The sequence below is a fragment of the Geotrypetes seraphini genome, chromosome 11 (genome assembly GCF_902459505.1).
Source record: "Geotrypetes seraphini chromosome 11, aGeoSer1.1, whole genome shotgun sequence".
Lineage (NCBI taxonomy): Eukaryota > Metazoa > Chordata > Amphibia > Gymnophiona > Dermophiidae > Geotrypetes > Geotrypetes seraphini.
In genome coordinates this window covers 111,018,497-111,042,447 of record NC_047094.1, presented here as the reverse complement: position 1 = coordinate 111,042,447, position 23,951 = coordinate 111,018,497, and the positions used below count along the sequence as shown (strand labels likewise).

General features: G+C 43.8%; 1 protein-coding gene across 1 annotated transcript in view; it reads left to right on the top strand.

Annotated features, from left to right (window-relative positions):
* ARFGEF2 (ADP ribosylation factor guanine nucleotide exchange factor 2) overlaps positions 1-23,951 on the top strand; it is a 142,927-nt gene that overhangs the window by 61,889 nt on the left and 57,087 nt on the right. The window contains exons 22-27 of the mRNA XM_033963792.1: positions 10,985-11,132; positions 14,334-14,433; positions 15,555-15,595; positions 15,720-15,889; positions 20,877-21,028; positions 21,558-21,730. Of these exons, the coding sequence (XP_033819683.1) occupies positions 10,985-11,132; positions 14,334-14,433; positions 15,555-15,595; positions 15,720-15,889; positions 20,877-21,028; positions 21,558-21,730 (784 nt within the window). The remainder of the gene's footprint in view (positions 1-10,984; positions 11,133-14,333; positions 14,434-15,554; positions 15,596-15,719; positions 15,890-20,876; positions 21,029-21,557; positions 21,731-23,951) is intronic.

Genomic DNA, 23,951 nt, shown 5'->3' with positions numbered 1-23,951 from the left:
TCCCTGGACGTGGTGAGGTGGGCGCGGGCCCACATGCGTCCTCTCCAGTATGCTCTGCTCCGGAGGTGGTCTCCCCAGAGGCACGGGATGGATGTTCCGGTCCCCCTGCGAGGCTTGGCGTGCTGCAGTCTGCGTTGGTGGCTCCGGACCCCTCACCTAGTTCAGGGGGTGGGTCTGAATCTTCCGCAGTGGACGGTGCTCCTTACGGATGCGAGTCTCCTGGGTTGGGGGGCCCAGTGTCTGGGTCACTCAGCTCAGGGAACCTGGTCCACGGAGGAGGCCTCCTGGTCGATCAACGTGTTGGAGACCAGGGCGGTCCGGCTGGCGCTGTTGGCTTTCCACTCCCTTTTGTTGGGCAAGTCGGTCAGAGTCCTGTCGGACAATGCCACGGCGGTGGCTTATGTCAATCGTCAGGGGGGCACCAAGAGCACTCTGGTGGCGCAGGAGGCGGCTCGGCTCATGGTTTGGGCGGAGTCGCATCTTCTGGACCTCTCGGCCTCTCACATTGCCGGGGTAGAAAACGTTCAGGCGGACTTCCTCAGTCGTCACTTCTTGGATCCGGGAGAGTGGTGTCTCGGCGCCGAGGCGTTTCAGTTGCTAGTGCGTGCTTGGGGGCAGCCCCTGATGGATCTGATGGCTACAAGTGGCAACGCCAAAGTACCCCGCTTCTTCAGTCGTCGCAGGGACGGTCTGGCCGAGGGTCTGGATGCTCTGGTCCAACCGTGGCCAACGGAGGGGCTGTTGTATGTGTTCCCTCCTTGGCCATTAGTGGGCAGAGTACTGCTTCGCATTGTTCGCCATCCGGGGCTGGTGGTCTTGGTGGCTCCGGATTGGCCTCGTCGTCCGTGGTATGCGGATCTGGTGAGGCATCTGGTGGCGGATCCTCTTCCTCTGCCTCTCGAGTGCGATCTTCTGACGCAGGGTCCCATTCCCATGTTCGACCCGTCTCCCTTTTGTCTTACGGCTTGGCTCTTGAAAGGGGCCGCCTGAGTAAGAAGGGATATTCCGACAAGGTGATCTCTACACTTTTGGGGTCCCGGAGGCTTTCTACCTCTCGGGCTTATGTACGGGTTTGGCGTCTTTTTGAGGAATGGTGCCGAGCGCGGGGAGTGGTCTCCTTTCGCGCTTCTCTGCCTAACATTCTAGAGTTTTTGCAGGATGGCCTGGATAGGGGCCTGGCCTGGTCTTCTCTTCGGGTTCATCTGGCGGCCCTGTCGGCTTTTCGGGGGCTGGTGACAGGTCAGCGTTTGTCAGCCATTCCTGATGTGATTCGCTTTCTTAGGGCGGCCAAGTTGATCAGGCCTCCCATAAGGCCCTCGATTCCCTCTTGGGATCTCAATCTGGTTCTCTCTGTTCTAGTGCGCCCTCCTTTCGAGCCGTTGGATGGCTGTTCGTTGAAGGACCTTACGCTGAAGTCGGTCTTTTTGGTGGCCATTACTTCCGCTAGACGGGTGTCTGAGCTACAGGCTTTCTCTTGTAGGGCTCCCTTCCTGGAGTTTTCGAAGGAGCGGGTTGTTTTGCGGCCTGTTCCTTCCTTTCTGCCGAAGGTAGTTTCTCCTTTTCATGTCAATCAATCGGTGGTCCTCCCGGTCTTGGGTAGTCGGGAGGGTTCTTCTGAGCAACGACAGCTGCGCAAGTTGGATGTCGGTCGGGTCCTCCATGCTTATGTGCAGCGGACCCGGGATTTTCGGAGCTCCGATCATCTCTTTGTGCTTCTGGCGGGTCCTCGTCGGGGGGCTGGCGCTTCTAAGGCTACTATTGCGCGTTGGATCAAGGAGATGATTGCTTCCGCTTATCTTCTGAGTCAGAAGCCGGTTCCGGAGTTTCTCAAGGCTCATTCCACTAGGGGTCAGGCGGCTTCTTGGGCTGAGTCGTCGCTCGTGCCTCCGGTGGATATTTGTAAGGCTGCGGTTTGGTCCTCCTTGCATTCATTTGTTCGGCATTATCGGGTAGATGTTCAGGCGCGTCGGGACGCGGTGTTCGGTGAGCGTGTTCTGGTATCGGCCCTTCGGGGGTCCCGCCCGTGAGAGGGACTGCTTTGGTACGTCCCAATCGTAAAGTTAACCTCTACTGGTCTGGAGAGTGCTAAAGAAGGAGAAATTAGGTTCTTACCTGCTAATTTACTTTCTTTTAGCTTCTCCAGACCAGTAGAGGTCCCCACCCTGTCTGTTGTTGTTGTTGTTGGGGCTGTTGCGCGGGCAGTTTTTGGTTTTTGCTGCGGGTTCTAGTATTTTTCTAGGGCCGGGGAGAATTGAAGAACAGCGGCTGTGGCTCGGCTGGCTTAGCTGGCGAGCTGTGGGGACCTTATTCCTTCGGGAATTTCTCCTCTGCATTTTCCAACAGCATTTTTGGGTATGTTATTTGTTACTCCTTTCGGAGTATTGTTTTTTTTCTCTCTGTTGTTTTCCAGTTCTTGGTTCTGCTTGGCTATTCGGCAGACTGAGGGAAATAGAGAGGAGGGGCTAGGATATACTGTCCCAAAGTTTTGTTTTCAGTCTCCACCTGCTGGTCATGATTAGATATATACCCAATCGTAAAGTTAACCTCTACTGGTCTGGAGAAGCTAAAAGAAAGTAAATTAGCAGGTAAGAACCTAATTTCTCCATTTCTAGTGTAGTGCTGAATTGGTTCACTGAATTTATAATTGAGAGATGGTGCACAGAGAAATGTGGGTGGGTAGGCTTAATAAGCAAATTCCACAATTGGCTCCCAGTATCAGCAGGGTAAATATCCCACTGAAAAAGTGTCACTATGAGTAAGGCTTTTACAGCCTATGGACAAAATTGGAGGTCCTAAAAAAGCTGTGTTTGAAGGTTTCTACCACTTCCTCTAGGGTCTCCCACCTCTAAAATCTTGTTTTCAGAGTTTTAAGTTTAATGAAGGCATTTTTTAGCTGTTTTTGGTGCCAAAATGCTGTATGGTGGACATCTTGAATTTCCTAATGTTATTTTTTTTATCAAAGTTCTACAGACCCTTCAAAACTTGTTTTGTCTCAAAACTGGCAGGGATGGAGTCCTCAGGCTCTTTTACCCTTAATTCATGAAAAAGTTGCGCTGGATGGATGCCTGAAGAGCACCTTTGTGCCATGTGCAGCACAGTATATGAAAGAGGGGCGGGAGCTTTCGGCTTAACTTCCCCTCGGGTCTCTAGGGTTGAGGAGACATTGTGGGGTCTGTCTGCTGGGAGGAAATCTGCTCCAGAGCCCCAAAACAACATTTTATCTGTACGTGGAAGCTGCAGAGCTGGAAAAGACAAAAGGTGGAGTTACCTAAAGGGGACTCAGCACTAGAGAGTTGCGCGGGGACAGAAATCCCACCGTCCCCGCCAACAGCTGCTGTAAGAAGGTAATTTAGATTCGCGGTTAAGGGCAGGGAGGTTTATCGGACCGGGGCTGTTGTTGGTCGGTCGGGGAAGCGCCACAAAAGTAAGGGGACCTGGCCGGCTGTGCTGCACCCGGGGCGGACCGCCCCCCTCCCTTGGTAGCCACTCGAGCCGCGAGGCTACTCTCCTTACCTGCCCTGCCTGCAGCACAGAGCCGAACGGAAGCTGAACGGATGTGCTGACGTCGGGAAGACTTCTGTTCGGCTCTGTGTTGCAAGCAGAGCAGGTAGGGAGAAAAGCCCCGCGATTTAGTACATCCAGCCCCGCAGGAACCCCGCGACCCTAGGGGGTGTCCCCACGGGATCCCCGTGACCCAAAGGGGGAACCCGCGGGATGCCCGTCGTCCCCGTGCAGCTCTCTACTCAGCACTGCCTAGTAAAGCCTTTTCTCCTGAATTTGTGAATTCGTTGTGGAGAGCTTATTTGGATAGCTGAGATCCTCATCAGAGGTTTGGCAGCGAGCCAGGGGCCATGCAGGGGTGTTTGGGCTCCCAGGGTACATCTGTCCCAATTACAGAAGCTGGCCAGGATCCCTCAGACCTTTCTGACAGGGACTCTAAAGATGAGGGGTCCTTGCTCTCACAGAACGAGTCTTCCCTACTGTGGCGATACAGGATCACAAATTGGGGAGAGGAGTAGTACTATTATTTCTATAGTGCTACCAGATGTACACAGCGCTGCACAGAGTCGTATGAAGGAGATAGTCCCTGACTCAAGGGAAAGACCCTACAGTATGCTGGCTGTTCAAGTCATTACTGACTCTCTGCAAGAGTTACAATTAGACCTCCCCAGCAGGCATTGTCTGCTCAATGTTCTATCCTGAGCAGAGTAAGAGCGCATCATATGGCATTTTCCTGGCATCTTGAAATGAGTGTTTTAGTCACGGAACACTGGAATCCTGCTCAGGGCTCTTTTAAAGGTAGCCAAAGACAATGGTAAAGCTGTATCCTATGGCACAGGGGTGTCGGCAGATGTTCACTCAGCCTAAGGTGGATTCCTTGGTGAGTGAGGTGACCAAGCACATGTCCCTGCCAAATGGGGAAGGCGTACTATTAAAGGATATGCAGGATTGCAGAGTGGATAGGGTCCTGAAAAGGAAGTTTGAGGTTCTGGCTTTCAGAGTTAAAGCAGCTGCAGTGCCCTCTTTGTGGCACGTGCATGTCATACCAAGATGCGTGTGTTTACCCTGGTAGATGACTAACCTTTGCCTCATCTTATGCTAGCAGGCATGGATTTTGTGGCTGATGCTCTCTACAACATAACCAGGGTAATGAGTAAAGTCTCGGCTTATTCGATCTCTGCCCACAGAATGCTCTGAATCAGGAAATGAGCAGGAGACTCCACCTCTAAGGCTACGCTCAGCAGACTTCCCTTCAAAGGACAGATGCTGTTTGGAAAGGGTCTGGATCTTATGGCCAATGTGGCAGGATGTTGGCCAAAATCTCTACCCAACAATAGACCGGTAACCACCAGAGTTTCTGGGTGATCTAATTTTTGTGGTTCCAGGTGTTTTCATCAGTACACAGGAGGAGCCTCATCTCAAGAGTTCCTATCAGGGATGACGACAGATTTACAGGACCAAGATGAAACCAGGCTTCCAGATCTCATCCTGCTCTAGCATCTAAGAAAGAGCAATGACACCAGAATCGCAGCCTTTCTCCTGAGGATGGGAAGAAGACTCGTGGAGTATGCGGAGACCTGGGCGCAGATCTCGTCAGACCGTTGGGTTCTAGATGGCATCCATCCGAGGGTAATCAAGAAACTGAAAGGGGTTATAGCTGAACTGCTTCAACTAATAGCCAATCTGTCGATTTAAATCAGGAAGGATTCCAGAAGACTGGAAAGTGGTGAATGTTACACCAATCTTCAAGAAAGGTTTGAGGAGAGAACTGGGAAACCACAGACCGGTGAGTCTTACCTCGGTACCAGGAAAGATGGTAGAGGCACTGGTAAAGGACCGCATCATTGATCACCTTGACGGACACAATCTGATGAGGACCAGCCAGCATGGCTTCAGCAAAGGAAGATCTTGCTTGACGAACTTCCTGCACTTCTTCATGGGCGTAAACAGGCAGATAGACAAGGGTGACCCGGTTAACATTTTCTATCTGGATGTTCAGAAGGCGTTCGACAAGGTCCCACATGAACGACTACTTAGAAAAATTGAGAGCTATGGAATCGAGGGTGAAATACTCACATGGATTCAAAACTGGTTGGTGAATAGGAAACAGAGAGTGGGGGTAAATGGACAATACTCGGACCGGAAAAGCGTCACGAGTGGAGTGCCGCAGGGTTTGGTGCTTGGGCCCATGCTCTTCAACATGTTTCTAAATGACCTGAAAATTGGTACGATGAGCGAGGTGATTAAATTTGCGGATGATACAAAGTTATTCAGAATAGGGAAGACGCAGAAGGATTGCGAAGACCTACAACTTGACATAAACATGCTTGAGAAATGGGCATGGCAAATGAGGTTTAACATGGATAAGTGTAAGGTGATGCATGTCGGCAACAATCTTATACACGAATACAGGATGTCTGGTGCAGTACTCGGAGACAACCCTCAGGAAAGAGACTTGAGTACTGGTCGACAAGTCGATGTAGCTGTCAGTGCAATGTGTGGCAGCAGCGAAAAAGGTGAACAGAATGCTAGGAATGATTAGTAAGGGGATCACAAACAGATCGGAGAAGGTTATCATGCCACTGTACTGGGCCATGGTATGTCCCCATCTGGAATACTGCGTCCAGCACTGGTCGCCATACATGAAGAAGGACACAGTACTACTCGAAAGGGTCCAGAGAAGAGCAACTAAAATGGTTAAGGGGTTGGCGGAGTTGCCGTACAGTGAGAGATTAGAGAAACTGGGCCTCTTCTCCCTTGAAAAGAGGAGACTGAAAGGGGACATGATCGAAACATTCAAGATAATGAAGGGAATAGACTTAGTAGATAAAGACAGGTTGTTCACCCTCTCCAAGGTAGAGAGAACGAGAGGACACTCTCTCTAAAGTTAGAAGGGGATAGATTCTGTACAAACATAAGGAAGTTCTTCTTTACCCAGAGAATGGTAGAAAACTGGAATGTTCTTCCAGAGGCTGTTATAGGGGAAAACACCCTCCAGGAATTCAAGACAAAGTTGGACAAGTTCCTGCTGAACCAGAACGTATGTAGTTAAGGCTAGACTCAGGGCACTGGTCTTTGACCTAAGGGCTGCCGTGTGGGCGGACTACTGGGCACGATGGACCACTGGTCTGATCCAGAAGCGGCAATTCTTATGTTCTTGGAGATCATTCGGGATGATTAGAAGTTCGAGTTTGCCCATCCCTTAACAGACAGGTTTGTGGACTCCCGAGTGGGGTGACCAGAGAAAGCAAGCAAAGTCTTAGCAACAGTGCAGAGACTGGTAGAACTTTAGGCCTTGGAGCCTGTGCTGCCCAAAGAATTGGGCTCGAGCAGATACTCCATATACTTTATAGTGCCCAAGAAAGGCTCAGAAGATGCAGATACTCCATATACTTTATATTGCCCAAGAAAGGCTCAGAAGTTTGGAGACCCATACTGGATCTGAAAGTTCCATGCTTTTGCAGTCAGTCATCACAGTGGTAGTGCCAGGGGATTTCTGGCTTCCCTAGACTTGATGGAAGCCTACCTGCATATTCCTATGTTTCCAGAGCACAGGAAGATCCTGAGATTCCATGTCCTTTAGAAACATTTCCAGTTCTCGGTGCTCCCCTTTGGTCTGGCAATAGCACCCTGTATTTTCATCAAAGTGATGGTGGTGGTTGCTGTGCACCTCTGCAGACTCAGAAAACAAAAGAAGGGGAAATACCTTCTTAAAATGAAGGGAGAGCAAATCTCAGTAGGCACAAATATAAATATATATATATATTAGTGCAATATATATATATTATATATTAGGGCAATGCTTATCCTTTGTAAGTTTTTGAGTAAATTGAAGATGATGATAATTTAATATACCAAAGAAAAGTGATTATCTGTGGAAGTATATGCTTGGTTGGGTGGTGACGCTACATTTTGGGGTCTGGTTGGTCCCATCTTTGGGTCTCCAGGTCTCTGAGCATATTTTTCCCACATTGTAATATTTCAAATCTGGTGGAAGTGTTGTGTATTTAAACCATCGTGATCAATACAGGGGAGTTTCATATATATTTGTGCATATCTCTGCAGGGCAGGATTTCAAGTGCATCTGTACCTGGATAACTGGCTGATCAGAGCCCCATCATTTTCAGAAGGAGAATGAGCAGCAAATCAAGTAGTCCAGATCTTGCAGATCCTGGGCTGGGTGGTGAATTTTAGCAAGAGCCAATTGGTTCTTTCCCAGTCCACCTGGGAGTTCTAGTCAACACAGCAGGAGACAAGATTTGCTCTCAGATTATAGAGATGATGACCAACCAGCCCCGTCATCTTGGCAATACCTCTAGGTGCTAGGCTTCATGGAAGCCACTATAGATGTGGTTCCTTGGGCAAAGGCTCACATGCGCCCCCTTCAGAACACATTCTGTCTTGGTGGTCTCTGCAAATGGACTCTCTTCAGATGACACTCCTGTGAACCCTGAAATCCACAGTCATTATTGAGAGGTATATCTCTCCAGATAACTTCATGGGTTATTCTGACAACGGATGCCAGCCTGTATGGCTGAGGAGGTCATTGCAAAGGGGCGCCCAGTCTAGGGGCAGTGGTCAGCCTCCCAGAGAAAGTGGTCTATCAACAGACTGGAGCTTCAAGCCATTAGATTGGTGTTACAGAAGCTGGAGAAGTCTTCTCGGACAGTACTACAGTAGTGGTGTATGTCAATCACCAAGGAGGCACCAATCTGGGAGCACCATCTTCAAGCAGTTTCCGCAGTGCCTGTAGTGGGAGTGCATAAAAGATGGGTACACCAGGGAGGGAGGGTTCTTGAGTGGGCAGACTTGTTGGGCCACCGGCCCTCTTCTGCCATCATATTCTATGTTTCTATGATTACCTCAGAAGACAGACGTTAGACTCGGGAGAGTGACATTATCTGCAAGAGTGTTCCAGGTAATTGTTCATTGCTGAGGCCACCTAACTTTTCACCTGATGGTTATGGTGAGCAATAAGAAAGCGAGCCAAGAAGCATAGGGCTGGACGACCTGATCTAGCTGTGGTCATAGAACGAGCTCTTATACATGTTTCCTCCATGGCCCATGATAGGGCAAATATTCCACAGAATAGCAAGCCACCCAAGGAGAGTGGTGCTCGTGGGTCCAGATTGGCCACACTGTCCATGATATGGGGACTTGATACGTATACAGAGGGACAAAGGTCTCGGACTACAGGTACATCCCAATCAGATTGGTCTTACAGCATGGTTTTTGAGCATGCGGTGTTAGAGCACAAAGGATATTCAGAAGTAGTTATTGGTACTATCCACAAAGCCAAAAAGCCTATGATGGTCTCCACTTATGTTAAAGCATGGGAGACATTTCAGCACTGGTGCATGAAAGAAAAGGTAGAACCATTTAGTACTCCCATCTCTGGTGCTGGATTTCCTCCAAGCAGGCTGCAACAAAGGACTAGCAGTAGCAGTGGCATCATTCAGGGTCCAAGTGGACAGGCCTCTTGTGCTTCAAAGCCCAAGCTTCCGTGGCTTTTCATCCTGACTTAGATGCCTGAAAGGGGCGCTAAAGTTCAGATCACCAGTAAAACAACATTTTCTATCATGGAACCTTAATGTGGTCTTGCACAGACTTGGTCAAGCTCTGTATGAGCCTTTTCAAGAGGCGTCATTGATTGATCTTACCATGAAGATCATTTTCCTTGTGACATTGTGTCAGTGAAGTCTTGGAGCTTCAAGAACTGTCATGCAGAGAGCCCTTCCTCAAGATCACAGAGGTGGGAGTTTCCTTGCGAACAGTCTCATCCTTTTTGCTGAAGGTTGTATCTGCTTTCTGTGACAATCAAGAAGTAAGATTACCAGTGTTCCAATCCAAAGGGTCAAAGAAAGGACCAGATTCTGAGAAAGCTGGATGTGAGAAGAGTCCTCCTATGTTATCCAGAGGTTACTAATGAATTCGACTGACTGACCATCTGTTTGTGCTCACCAGTCAGGCTAGATGCAGCAGACTGGCATCCAAGGTTACCATTTCAAGATGGATATGCATGGCCATCTCGTCAGCATATGTTACCTGTGGCAAGTAGTTGCCAGACTCCTTGAAAGCACGTTCGACAAGAAGTGTAGCTTCTTCATGGGTGGAAACTTGGGCGATTTTGCCCGAGGATATTTGTAGGGGAGTACCTGATCCATACTGGATAACGTTCTACAGAGTGGACGAGGCACCACGGGAGGACACCATCTTTTGGTCCTCAAGTGTTATGAGCAGGTGCAGAAGACCAACCCTAGATTTCTGGGACTGCTTTTGTATGTCGCTACTGTCCAGAATGACACACTTATTGTACTATAAAAAGAGATTAGGTTCTTACCTTGCTAATATATTTTCTAGTAAATATAGGTGTGTCATTCTGGAACCCCACCCTATCAGTTATTTCTCCACCTGCCTACTATCTCAATTGCAAAGTTTGGTAACACATTGGGAGAATTTTTGAGCTCCATAAATGTTTATTTGGTATAGTTATTTTGATGTTTGGATTGTTCAGTTATGATGTTTAATACATTTATTATATTTCTTTCAGAACAGAAATATATTCAGGGAGTTTCCCTGTTCCTCTCCTTCTTATCTATTTCTATATAGGGTTCTCGCCTGCTTTGGTACAAACTGAATGGGGCAGCAGAGCCCTCTGGAAAAGGAGAAGGATTTGAAAACCTGGAGTGGATTCCTTCTGCATGGCTCGCAAACATGGGGAGAATACCCTACTGTCCAGAGTGACATACCTATCTGCTAGAAAAGATATTAGCAAGCCCTTTTTTTTGTGTGTGTGTGTGTGTCTGTTTTGTTCGTTTTTCCTTTCTGTATATGCTAAAATTAATTAGTCCACACTGAACCAAATAATGCACACCAAAATGTATTGGTGCACTTTGGGGTCCATCTACTAAGCTGCTAGTGTGCGCTTACTGTAGCTTAAAATGGCATGCCGCAAAATGCGCTCAGGTGTTCTGCAATAAGTGCCAAATCATCACATGCTATAAAATGTTTTATTTTTGCATTTGAGGGGGTATGTCGGGGGGGGGGAGCAGAGAATGGCCATTTCTGTGCTAGGTAGCTAGTGCAACTACATTACTGCACGAGCCCTTAACCACCTACAAAATAGGTGTTGGTAAGTGCTAATGAAATATACTGTATATATATATTTAATGGCCATACACTAATTAGCACATGGCCATTAATGCAAAATATAAAGGAAAAATGGCCATTTTACTGCTGTGGCAAAAATGACCTTAGTGTATGTGGGGGAGGGAAATCCACATAAGGGTGCTAAGACCACTGTATACCACAGCTTAGTAAAATGACTCTTCTATATTAGTGCGTGACACTTTTGTTTCGTGTATAGTTTTTCTAGTGTGCACTCCAACATAAAAAGGTATAATCCTATTATTTTTACAAGTTGATGTGCTCAGTTTGTAGGGGTTTTATGTCATTAAAATATATCAACTTTCCATTGCTTTAGATCTTGAAGTGCATCAGCCAGCTGGAGCTGGCCCAGCTAATAGGCACTGGTGTAAAGACTCGCTATTTCTCTGGACCTGGACGTGAAAAAGAAGGAGCCATTAAAACATATTCATCTTCAGGGGAGGAATTCATGGGACTGGGCCTGGGTGAGATTACGAACAGTTCCTGTAAAATATTACTAATACAACTGTAAATTTATAAAACCAAAAACAATTAATCCTACTTTAATAGTTAAGTAAATTGAAACAATTGACACGTGCATGGCACCTTTTTATAGGCAGGTTGCTATATGATGGCCACTCCTGAATGTTTCATCCCCCACATTAGCAGCAAATCACTGTTGAGCAAAGGGAACCAGCCATTGGCTAGTGATAATTTCCACAATGGTGATCTGTAGGAAATTTGTGAAATGCTTTGTTTCACAAATTTCATATATGTTGATAAGCACATCCTGTTAGTGGGGGGGTCCTGGCAGCACTTGAGTGCAGGCCTGTATTGAAAGGTCCTGCGCCAACACCGAGGGCAGGATTTTCAAAAACCTGCGTTAAAAAGTGACGGTCTGCTTCCACAGCCATTTTGATACCGAATCTAAAAACCCTAATGGTATACCAACACTACAAAGCAGGGTACTATTAACCAAATTACCTATCTCAAAAAGTGTTTAATATATATAACTAGACAGGTTTTTTAATTTAAATATACTGTATTTTTATTAAATAACACAAATCTTAACACTATATTATACGTTAAACATAAATGAATCCATATTGCACTTTAAAAATCACGCATGCAAATTAGATCGGCGGACAGCAGCGAAGATTTCCTACATTTTCATGTGCCCATCACTGATGGGCACATGCACTGAAAAATGCAGTAACCCCCCCCCCCCCCTCTCCTGCTGCACTATTGGGCGAGTGGAAGGGAGAGGAGGGGAGAAGCAATGCTGACTTTTTTTCAATCGCGCATAAAACTTGCCTTTCTTTCCAAAAAAACTACTATAATTCAGGTAAATTTTATAATTTGTTTTTAATGTAAAATTTAATGACCCACAGCCAGAAACACACAAAACAAGGGTATCATACATGCGCTCAAGAGAAATGTTGGCTTTTAACAAGCACGCAAGAAACATGCCTTTCTCTCCAAAAAACTACTATAATTCAGGTAAATCTTGTTGTTTGTTTTTAATGTAAAATTTAATGAAGACTCACAGCCAGAAGACTCGCAGCCAGAAACACATAAGATAAGGGTATCATATACGTGCTCAAGAAGAAATGTTGGCTTTTAACAAGCGCGCATGAGACATGCCTGTCGCTCCCAAAAACTCAAAAGAAGCGTGATTTTACTACCCTCCACTAAAAATATGTAGATACACTTTTTTTTCATTAGCCACAGTCAAAAAACAAGTGCTGGCACTGTTAACGGCACCCTGGACCAGTCGCTGTTTTTTTGTTGCCAGAAGCCAGTGCCACTCTTTGAAAATGCCTCGGCGATTTTTAAGAATCCACTGGAGGACACATTTGAATGCCATTGTTGGAGACTGCTAGAAACCTCACTAAAGACAGAGATAATCTGTTTTGATAATCTGCCACTAAAATGCATGCAGGCTGAACTGCCAGAAAACAGTCTAGCAATGGCGTTAAAGTTTTGAGAATCTTGCCTTGAGTACCTTTGGAGCAGCCAGGAAGAGGTAAGATGACAACGACAGAAGGAGGGGAAGGGGCAATGAGATACCATCCTGTGGCACTATCGCCTCCAAATGTTGCTACTCTTGGCGGGTGCTTAGTTTGTCGTGTGGTAGGTGCAGCCCTGGTTTCTTGCACGGTGTAAGTAAACATGAGACTACTGCATAGAAAGAGGAATCGTTCAGTTGCTTAGACCAGGGGTAAGCAATTCTGGTCCTCGAGAGCCAGGTCAGGTTTTCAGGATATCCACAATAAATATGCATGAAATAGATTTGCATCTCAAGGAGGCAGTGCATGCAAATCCATCTCATACATATTCATTGTGGATATCCTGAAAACCTGACCTGGCTCCAGCTCTCGAGGACCGGAATTGCCTACCCCTGGCTTAGACTGATCTAAGACTCATTCCCCTTGTTCTGTGATAGTGTAATAATGTTGATTACACTTTTCTTTCTTTTGCTTTGTTGCTGCTTTTTAGCTCATTTATTAATATTTAAAGTTTCTAAGGATGCAATTAACAGTTGTATAGAGTAAAGTGAAACAAAAAGACAGTATTAAACCACATTGTCTAATGTTTTAGCTTGCTATTGTTCTTTTAAGCCACCTTTAACAGCTTTGGGGGCTTTAATGGTGTGGCTAACAAATATTTAAATTAAAATAAAATAACTGACCCTTGTGACACATGGTCCCATACTGGTGTATCTATCAAGTCTCCTGTTGTCTGCATCTCCCTTCCTCTCCCCACCATCTCCTGTCTTTTTTCCTCTCCTCATCTTCTCCATTGTCACTGTTTTTAAATTTTCTTTGTAAACTGTGTAAAAGTCTTACTGTTGGTTTTCAGCAGTATATTAAGTCCAAATAAATAAATATTAAGCTCTATAATCCCTTCCTCTCCCTCGGAGATTCTCTGTGCATGTCTCATGCTTTCTCAATACTTTCTTGAATTCAGATACAGTCCTCCTCTCTGTCATCTCATCTGGGAAGGCTGTTCAAGCATCCACCACCCTTGTCATAAATAAATATTTAAACTAAACTAAACTAAACCTTGGGTTTATATACCGCACCATCTCCACGAATGCGGAGCTCGGCACGGTTTACAGGAAGAAAGATGAGAGAGGAACTACAGTGGAGAGATTAAAGAGTTAGGTGTAAAGGGGAAGGTGAGAGGCCTAAGAGGGGGGAAGTGTTAAAGTTTTGAGAATAGCCAGGTTTTTAGGTGTTTGCAGAAGAGTTGGAGGGAGCTTGAGGTTCGGAGAGGGGAGGTGAGGTTATTCCAGATCTCAGTGATTCTAAAGGGGAGGGATGACCCAAGTTTGCCTACATGGGAAATACCTTTTATGGAAGGGAAGGATAGTTTAAAAATATTTCCTTTGTTCATTCCTGAGGCAGTCCCTGTCAGCTTCATCCACTCACTCAGTTGATGCTGCTGTTACCATATTTTACAAACTGAATCACTGTTGTCTTTTTAGGCAATGTCATGAAGCTATTAATGACTTTTGGCATAACTTCTTGACCCCTTCAGTACTGGGTTCTAGTTCAGAACAGTTGGATGAGTATTTCAACAGGTTTGAAATAAGTTGTATGGGATTAGCCATAGAAACCTGAGGTGTGTTGTCTTTTCTCAGCCCCGAGTTTCATGTTTTCCCCCTGAATGTTTTCTTGCAGGCACTCTGGTTGGGGGAGGTGTAGACAAAAAGCAGATTGCCAGCATTCAGGAATCCGTGGGAGAGACAAGCTCGCAGAGTGTGGTGGTTGCAGTGGACAGGTGAGTTCATTGTCACTCATGAAGGACGCTCCCCCTCCCTTCATCGCAATATACATCCCCTCACTTATAAGCTAAGAGCTCATTTAATATAAAGTAATGCTAACCTATCCAACAAGTTTAGTTCATCCTGTAAATACACTATTAATTGGCACAAAGATTGAGGAAATGAACATCTTCCATAAAAATGTGACTGTCTTCAAGAGGGCAGGGATTTGATATGGTAAAATCAAGTTTTAATTTAAACGTTGAAAGAGTGGTATGTTGGATTTAAATTAATTTTTATAGTTGTGGTTATAATTTAGCCTCAAATTCTTTGATATTTCACTTTGTTTATAGATTTAGAAAGCACATAAATGCATGTCTCTTAACTAAGGCTGCCAACTGAATCTGGATTTGCAGAAGAGGATTGATACAGTCTTGGGTTTACCCCATTGCATTCAGGGACTTGCAGTTCTGATTTCCCCATGGTATTCTCTAAGAAAAGCAAGACTATAAGTCCTACTATGCACTGGGGTAGACCCAGGACTGATCAACTGTGTCCTGTGAATCTGGATCTAGTTGGCAGCCTTACTCTTAACCATAAATTATTTGGGGTGACTGATGTGATTTAAAGTATTTTTGTAGAGCTGGTTCTTCACTCATGTGTTGAAGACCAGCGTTTGGTTCTTGGATTAGATCATCTACCCCTTTTAGAGCTTAGCAGGGCTGAGGATACTATAGAGGCAATGATCAGTTCCTATGGAGGGGGAGAACATATATTGGTCACTGCACACTTGTGATACCTGTTGGCCACAATAAGAACCCACAAGTACAAGGTTTTAGTAGGAGCCCTAGTGCACAGAATCCTGCTAGGGTATTGTTGCTTCATTTACCAGATTCAGTGAGTTGGGAGAGGGATATAAAATGGAGGGAAATCCTTGCATAGTTGCAAATAAGGATCATGCATCTTAGCCCATTGGAAGTCAGTTTGACTGAGCTGGAGTGCCAAAGGAGCAGGAGAAAACAATTAAGGTGTTTAAAAAAATGTTTTGTGCTTAAGTCATCATATGTCTTTCCAGCTCTTATTTATTTTAAGCTTCTTATAAATAATTTTTTAACTGCACTTGTGATATGTTTCACAGAATATTTACGGGATCCACGAGGCTGGATGGAAACGCAATAGGTAGGGTGTGTCTATGTGTATGTATTCCCCCCTCCCCCCCACCACCATCTTGCAGCAGTTATACATATTATATTAGAGAAGGGCGCATGGTGCCACCACTGATGTGCCTCCGTTTCTTACTCAGTTGATTTTGTCCGGTGGCTGTGTGCCGTTTCCATGGATGAGCTGGCTTCACCACACCATCCTCGCATGTTTAGCTTGCAGAAGATTGTTGAGATATCATACTACAACATGAATCGCATCAGGCTGCAGTGGTCGCGGATATGGCAAGTGATTGGCGACCATTTCAATAAGGTGATGGTCAAGTCTTGTATTATTAGCAGATTCTGTTACTTCAAAATGTGTTTTTAGTATAGTATGCCTCTTATTTTTGACCCAGTAGTTCTCTCCTGCTCCTCGTCTCTTCAGCTCCTCCAAACTTAATTGACTGCAGTGACAGTCTAGGCTGGGGAGCCATGTAGCCTGGCTTCCTTTTAGAACCTTAGGCCCTAGCTAACATGCTAGTTATCACAGCTCCTGCCCCACCTTCCATGACTATGGATGCTATTTTTGCAGTCCCAGCTAACTTGGAGTGCAGATTTCCCAACCCAGGAAATTAAGTGGAAATGGCATGAACATAAGAACATAAGAAATGCCTCTGCTGGGTCAGACCCGAGGTCCATCGTGCCCAGCAGTCCGCTCACGCGGCGGCCCAACAGGTCCAGGACCTGTGCAGTAATCTTCTATCTATACCCCTCTATCCCCATTTCCAGTAGGAATTTGTCCAATCCTTTCTTGAACCCCAGTACCGTACTCTGCCTTATAACGTCCTCTGGAAGCGCATTCCAGGTGTCCACCACACGTTGGGTAAAGAAGAACTTCCTAGCATTTGTTTTGAATCTGTCCCCTTTCAACTTTTCCGAATGCCCTCTTGTTCTCTTATTTTTCGAAAGTTTGAAGAATCTGTCCCTCTCTACTCTCTCTATGCCCTTCATGATCTTGTAAGTCTCTATCATATCCCCTCTAAGTCTCCTCTTCTCCAGGGAAGAGAGACCCAGCTTCTCCAATCTCTCAGAATATGACAGGTTTTCCATACCTATTATCAGACGTGTTGCTCTCCTTTGAACCCTCTCGACTAACGCCATACGCCATATCCTTCTTAAGATACGGCGACCAATATTGGATGCAGTACTCCAAATGCGGGCGCACCATCGCCCGATACAACGGCAGGATAACTTCTTTCGTTCTGGCTGTAATACCCTTTTTGATTATACCAAGCATTCTATTCGCTCTCTTAGCGGCCGCTGCACACTGTGCCGACGGCTTCATTGTCATGTCCACCATTACCCCCAAGTCCCTTTCCTGGGTACTCTTATTCAATAACATCCTTCCCATTGTATAGTTGTACCTCGAGTTTCTGCTCCCCACATGTAATACTTTACATTTCTCTAGATTTAGTTCTTGGGAAGCTCTGCCAGGCCTCACATGAAATGGAAATCGAAAATAAAATAGTATAATGTCAAATAAGTGAGTCAAGGCACATATATACTGATGAATTAAACATCAGGGCCAGCAAACTGTGATGAGTTTATATTTGTATTTATTTATTTATACCCCATCTTTCCCAAGGCGGGTCACAATAGAATACATACACAAATAGAATCACATACAGTACAACAAATCGAACATGAATAAAACATAATAGTGATAATGTAAAGCCTCCTAAAATTACAAAGAGGTTACCAGCGCCTCGCATCAAAAAAACTATAAATCAGGTCCCATATTGCATCTCTTAAAAGTACTCAAACATGTTTGTTGTCGTAAATATCCCGGAAGCTTATTCCACTCCCGAGGACCCACATACGAAAATTCTCTGTTTCGATGGGAAGTCTGTGGAAGACTTTCAGAGTCATCAGGCACAGCTCCTTGGTTGCAGGTAGGGAGGGTGTATCCACTCATTCGTTAAAGGTGATAACTTGATCAGATGCAGAGTTCTGGAAAAAGCCCTAGTGCTTAGTTTCCTGTCTTAGGACCATTGCTGCAATGACCAGCATAGAAACGATGGGAGGGAGGCTCTATTTAGAGGGGAGTGGAGGAGTAGTTTGACAGTTGCGGCTGCAGACTATTTTTAGGAAACCAGAGTTCCTTTCCCACTCTCTCACTTATACTTACTCAGTGTCACAAGAAGCCACTTCTGTGTGTTGCTTCGGGTGCACCTCAAATTAAGCAGAAAATAACTAAAGTGCCCATATCATAACTTAACGAGCTTAAATTTGAAAAAGGTGACTAATTACAAACCCAATTTGAGCATCATGGTATTGAAATCCTTGCACTTGTTCCAACTGAGCAGGAAGAGAAAGGAAGGACCACTGGGTCAAATTAAAAAATAAAACTACAAACGTCATTAAAAGAAGTTGTGTTTTGAATCTGAAGCAGTATCTCATTCTTTTTCCTCTGTACAATACAGTACCAGTAAGCCTTAACATTTTCTGGTGTTTAAAACCTATTTTTTCACACAAGAAAGGGCTTTCACAAAATTGCATGACTGCATAGGCACATAAAGAGTATAATTCTTAATGGGTTTCCTAAAATTAGATGCAGGAATGATGCGTGCTAAGTGACAGCAGATAAAGGCCTGAACAGTCCATCCAGTCTAAACTAAACTAAACCTTGGGTTTATATACCGCACCATCTCCACGAATGCGGAGCTCGGCACGGTTTACAGGAAGAAGGATGAGAGAGGAACTACAGTGGAGAGATTAAAGAGTTAGGTGTAAAGGGGAAGGTGAGAGGCCTAAGAGGGGGGAAGTGTTACAGTTTTGAGAATAGCCAGGTTTTTAGGTGTTTGCGGAAGAGTTGGAGGGAGCTTGAGGTTCGGAGTGGGGAGGTGAGGTTATTCCAGATCTCAGTGATTCTAAAGGGGAGGGATGACCCAAGTTTGCCTGCATGGGAAATACCTTTTATGGAAGGGAAGGATAGTTTAAAAATTTGGGAGGATCTGGAGGAAGTAGGGGTTGGGGAGTTCCAGGATAGAGGGATAACGGCAGGAAGGATGCCATGTAGGATCTTGTAGGCCAGACACGCACATTTGAAGTGGATCCTGGGGATTACTGGGAGCCAATGGAGCTTAGACAGGAGTGGTGAGACACGCATTCTAAATTCATAATTAATTTAAATTACCTTTTTTCTTGGGCCATAGACCGTAAAGTCCGCATGGTCCTGTCCTTAGGTTCCAACTACTGGAGTTGCCGTCAAAGCTCATGCCAGCCTATTCAAACCATCTTGTCACTTGCGGGATACAGATTGGAAAAATCTGCCCAGCTCTGTCCTCGTGTTCCAAATTACTGGAGTTCCCATCGCAGCCCTCCCCAGCTCATCCTAAACTGAATTGCCATATATGGGACACAGATCGTGCAAGTCTGCCCAGTACTGGCCTTAGTTCTTTATACCATTCATTTTCTAATTAGAGAACCTCGGTTCATCCCACGCTTTTGTAAATCCAGTTGCGTGCCTTTCTTTGTAGGCGCAAGCACATATGCTACCTCGATGGCCTGTGGAAATGCTTGCGCCGAACTGCTGTTAGGCATGTAACTGATAGTTTTCTATACCCTGCATGCATAAATGGTAAGCCTTTTATGCTTTTTGCAGAAGTCTTAAAACTCTTTCCCAGCAGTTTCTGAATTTGGGCCAATGTTTGTCTTTTTTTTCTTATTTTCATTGGTATGTAATTTCAGTCAATATTTTCTTGTAAACCGCTCTGGATCCTTTAAGGGGAGAAAGTGGTCTATAAGTACTAGCTTAGATTAGATTAGGCACGTCCCTGACCTACCTATGCTCCTTCCTATAGATTTTGTATCCTTAATTTGTGGAATACCAATTTAGGGCAGTTATGTGCATAACTGTAAATTAGTGCCACTTCAGCAGCTAATTTAACAATTAAGTTATGTATATAACTGGCACTATTCTATAACTTGCATGCGCTAAGTTTGTGCATTAAGTATTAAAATTGTGCATATGAGTTTATAGAATTAGGGGAAAAAGTAGGTGCACAGAAAGAATGTACAGGCATTCCCAGTGCATAGACAGAGCAGGGCAATGGTGGAGCCTATTAAAAAAAAAAAAAAAAAGTTCCAATGGCTAAAACACCCATTTAAAATGGGCTTTTTGAAAATTGCTTTCTATCTGAGAAAAATTGTGTGTAGGTCCACTATGCAGTAATGGTCGATGCTGCTGAGGGAAGGATTGAGGAATATGCACATGTATGTTTTGAAACCCCAAAAAATTTGATTTTCTTCTCCTAGAAAAACTATTCATGTGCTTTTTACTCAAATATTACTGTAGAGTTCATAGGAGGAGGAGTCTAATGGTCAGTGCATTGGCTGGAGAATTGGGTTCAATTCCCACTGCAGCTCCTTGAGACTCTGGGCAAGCCACTTAATCCCCAGAAATCCCATTCCTTTTCCCTTTGCAACTACCTGGGCAGTTCTAAATTACCCCATACTTGTTAGTAATGTGAATTTATGGCTAATATTTACACATCTAGTTCTATTTCTTATCATATCAATCTGTGTATAAGTAGATCAAAGTGAAAAGTAATCCTTGCAAAGCTGTGTGGATGTTTTTGAGGACTTCCAAAAAAGAAGTCTTCCATGGCTTCACTAGAAACTAGATACCATTATTAGGTTATGTGTTAGTCATCTGTTGAATTATTGTTAGCAAATTGAATTATTTATGCAATATTACTTGTATTTTCTTAGTATGTTTTCTGTTGTTTTTTTTTTTTAAATTCTTTATTCATTTTTAATCTTTCAACAAGTGTACAATAAGAGTGATACATAGATTTACAAACAACATTTGATAAATCTATCAAGATAATAACAAATGTATATATACCTAAACCCTTCTCCCCCCCTCCCTTTCCATACTTTCTTAATTAAATCAATCTTTTTTTCATATTTTCTTTTTACCTATTTCTTCATTTATACAATCCCTCCCCTTACCCCTCCATTCATAAGTTATGTAAAGAAAACGGTGTCTATTCATTACAAAACAATGTCAATGGCTCCCATATTTTGTTAAACCTTTTATAAGTTCCATTTTGTATAGATGGCAAAGTGAATTCCACCAGAAATTAAAGTTAAGTCTGCTGTGATCTTTCCAATTGTTAGTAATATGTTGCATGGCAACTCCTGTCATAATCAATAAAAGTTTGTTATTACTTGCCGATATCTGTTTTCTGTTATTTAATAGTTTGGTAAGCTAACCAATAACCATCTACTTTGCTCTGTTATGCTCATGTTAGGTGGGATGTAATCCCAATGAAGATGTGGCAATTTTTGCAGTAGACTCACTGAGACAGCTATCCATGAAGTTCCTCGAGAAAGGAGAGCTGGCCAACTTTCGCTTCCAGAAGGATTTTTTGAGGCCGTTTGAGCACATCATGAAAAAAAACAGGTGTGCGTGTACAGAAAGCTCTTGGTATTAATGCAGTGCAATATGTAGACATATGGAAAGTGAAAAAAGGTTCCGAGTAACATTTGTCAGTTTAGCTAGTGTAGTTTAAAATAGTTATGGTGGCCCTTCTACAATAAGATTGCAGTTTAAATTCAAGCACAAGTGCGTAAATTGCTCAGGATTACATAAGGAGAGGTTAGAAAGAAGGAAGAATTGGTATACTGGGTGGCGGGGAGTGTGTGGCGCAGTAGTTGAAGCTACAACCTCGGCACCCTGAGGTGGTGGGTTCAAATCCACACTGCTCCTTATGACCCTGGGCAAGTCCCTTAATCCCCCCATTGCCCCAGGTGCATTAGATAGATTGTGAGCCTGCCGGGACAGACAGGGAAAATACTTGAGTACCTGAATAAATTAATGTAAACCGTTCTGAGCTCCCTGGGGAGAGCAGTATAGAAAATTGAACAAATAAATAGATAACAAGACACAAAATAATTGGAACAGTTTGTTAACTTGGCTGTTTTATTTTAAGATCACCCACTATTCGGGACATGGTGATACGCTGTATTGCTCAGATGGTGAACTCTCAGGCAGCTAATATTCGTTCTGGCTGGAAGAATATCTTTGCAGTGTTTCACCAAGCAGCCTCGGATCACGATGGCAATATTGTAGAGCTGACCTTTCAGAGCGCAGGACACATAGTTAGTAAGTAATAATTTATGTTGTATTGAACAACAGAACTTGTCATGCATCCATTTTGTATATTACATTGCATATATTGCTGGTGATAGGAAATGGTATTTTTTATTTGCATTTAACTTGCACCTTTCTCAATTGTAACTCGAGGTGAGTTACATTCAGGTTCTATGGGTATTTTTCTGTCTCCAATTTGTTTAAGAAGATTTAATCCATTATTTAATTGTTGTTTTTTTTGTTATTTTAATTGTAAATTTTAAATGTACATCGCTTAGAATATTTGAATAAGCGATTGATCAAGTCACCTAATAAACTTGAAACTTGTTTATACCTGAGTGAAATGGTTTAGTGACTGTTAGTCCACTTTTCAAGGTAATATATAGAAATAAAACATAAACATAAAGGAAATAAGGTCATAACCTTTTTTTATTGGACTAATGTAATGCATTTTATGATTAGCTTTTGAAGATAACCCCTTCCTCAGATCAGAAATAAGCAAATGTTGACAAATATCAGTATGTATAAGGGAAACAGGAAAGCATTCCTGTGATGGTTTCACAGGAAGTGGTGGGGGAGGGAGGTGGGGTAAGTAGGAGATAGAGAGGTGACAAAGCAGTTTAAGTTTCTTTGTAGTATGAAAGAAAGCCAAGGTCTTTAAGTCCTGTCTGATAGGTATCAAAATAATTCATCATTTTGATTTCAAAAGATCTTGCATTCTTGGATTGTCTTAAAATGTCCTTTTCGTATTCTCACCATTAAATCATTGGTACAGTGGTCAGTTTTTCCAAAGTGTCGTCCGACAAAGGTGACATCCTGGTTGGCATATCTGTGTAAGTTGATCCTAGTCTTTAGCAGTGGAGGGTTAAATGATTTGCCCAAGACCACAAGGATCTGCAGCAGCTGGTTTTTGACCAGGCTTTTCTGGCTGTCAGCAACCAGGGAGAAGTAATTTATGTTGCGTTAGCATCCTCAATCATTCTGAAAAGTTAGCTCTGAGTGCCATGATGTACACTCCTAGTGAACCTTCTTGAGTCTCATTTTGACAATTAATGTGCAGTAACAAAATAGAGTCTTTGTCTTTTTTATTAAAAAGCTTTGTAATGTACCTTCTGTAACATCCTAGTACTGTATTGAATTGTATTTTCTCTAAATTGCACTGTAAGACAATCTTCTCACAGCATCTTCTTTCTAACAGTATTAACTCACATCTTTTGTACCTACCCCTCATCAGTTTTGTCATGTACCCTCCTATAGCATTGTACTAAAGTGTATGTTTTTTAAAAATTGCACTGTAAGTCGCCTTAAACCTCTTTAGGCATAGCGTGATTCATATATCTCAGATTAGATTAGATTAAATGCATTGACCTGATTTACTTGGAGAAATTGGATCTATAAATCCTTACAAGGTAATGTGTCAGAACAGGACTGACTTTATTCCATTACGTCTGTGCCAGACCAGTCCAGAACGAATGGGTTATATCCATCTACCAGAGGATGGAGACAGAAAAAAAATAGTCCCAAGAGCTTTGCCCTTTAATGGTATTGTGCGGCCTGCAATGCTCAGTATTTTTCTCTGTCTCCAAGTGAATGGTTCAGCTCCTTCTTGGTGCTTGTCTGGTAGCTCCTGACGCAGTTAATTCTGGATGACAATTGAGCAGGGGGTTATGCCAGTCATCTTTGCTCAGTTTATAGTCTGAACTTTCTCACTGAGCTTCTGGGTCCTTTATCTCCCAGCTTGGGTGACATATGGTGGTGTCAGTTCCAACCCCCCTGCTCTACTTCTCACCTCTGATATGACACTGGCTTATGAAATGAGGCAAATGTTTATTGGAACTTTTGTGCGTGACAGTCTCCTGAAAAGCAAGCATGTATTTACTTTTCCTGCTTTAGTTTTACTTACTGTGGTAAGTCGCTATTTTTTCTTCCTTGCCGATGGACATGAAGCTTCCATGTATTAAGATGAACACCACAATAGTTTCCTGTGACTTATCTCTCGGTAATTTTGATTCCTCCTTTCCTTCTGTTTGTAGTCTAATGAAGAGCTATTTCCATAAGATTGTTATTACTTCTTAATTTGTGCTTAGATTTATTTTCATGTTGGATTATGGCTCTGTATTTCCTTAAACAAGCTGTTATACTTGTGAAAAAGTTATAATAAATAAAATTTAAAAAAAGATGAACACCACAAAATACAGAGCATTAAGGCACATGAACTCTGCTACGCTAATGG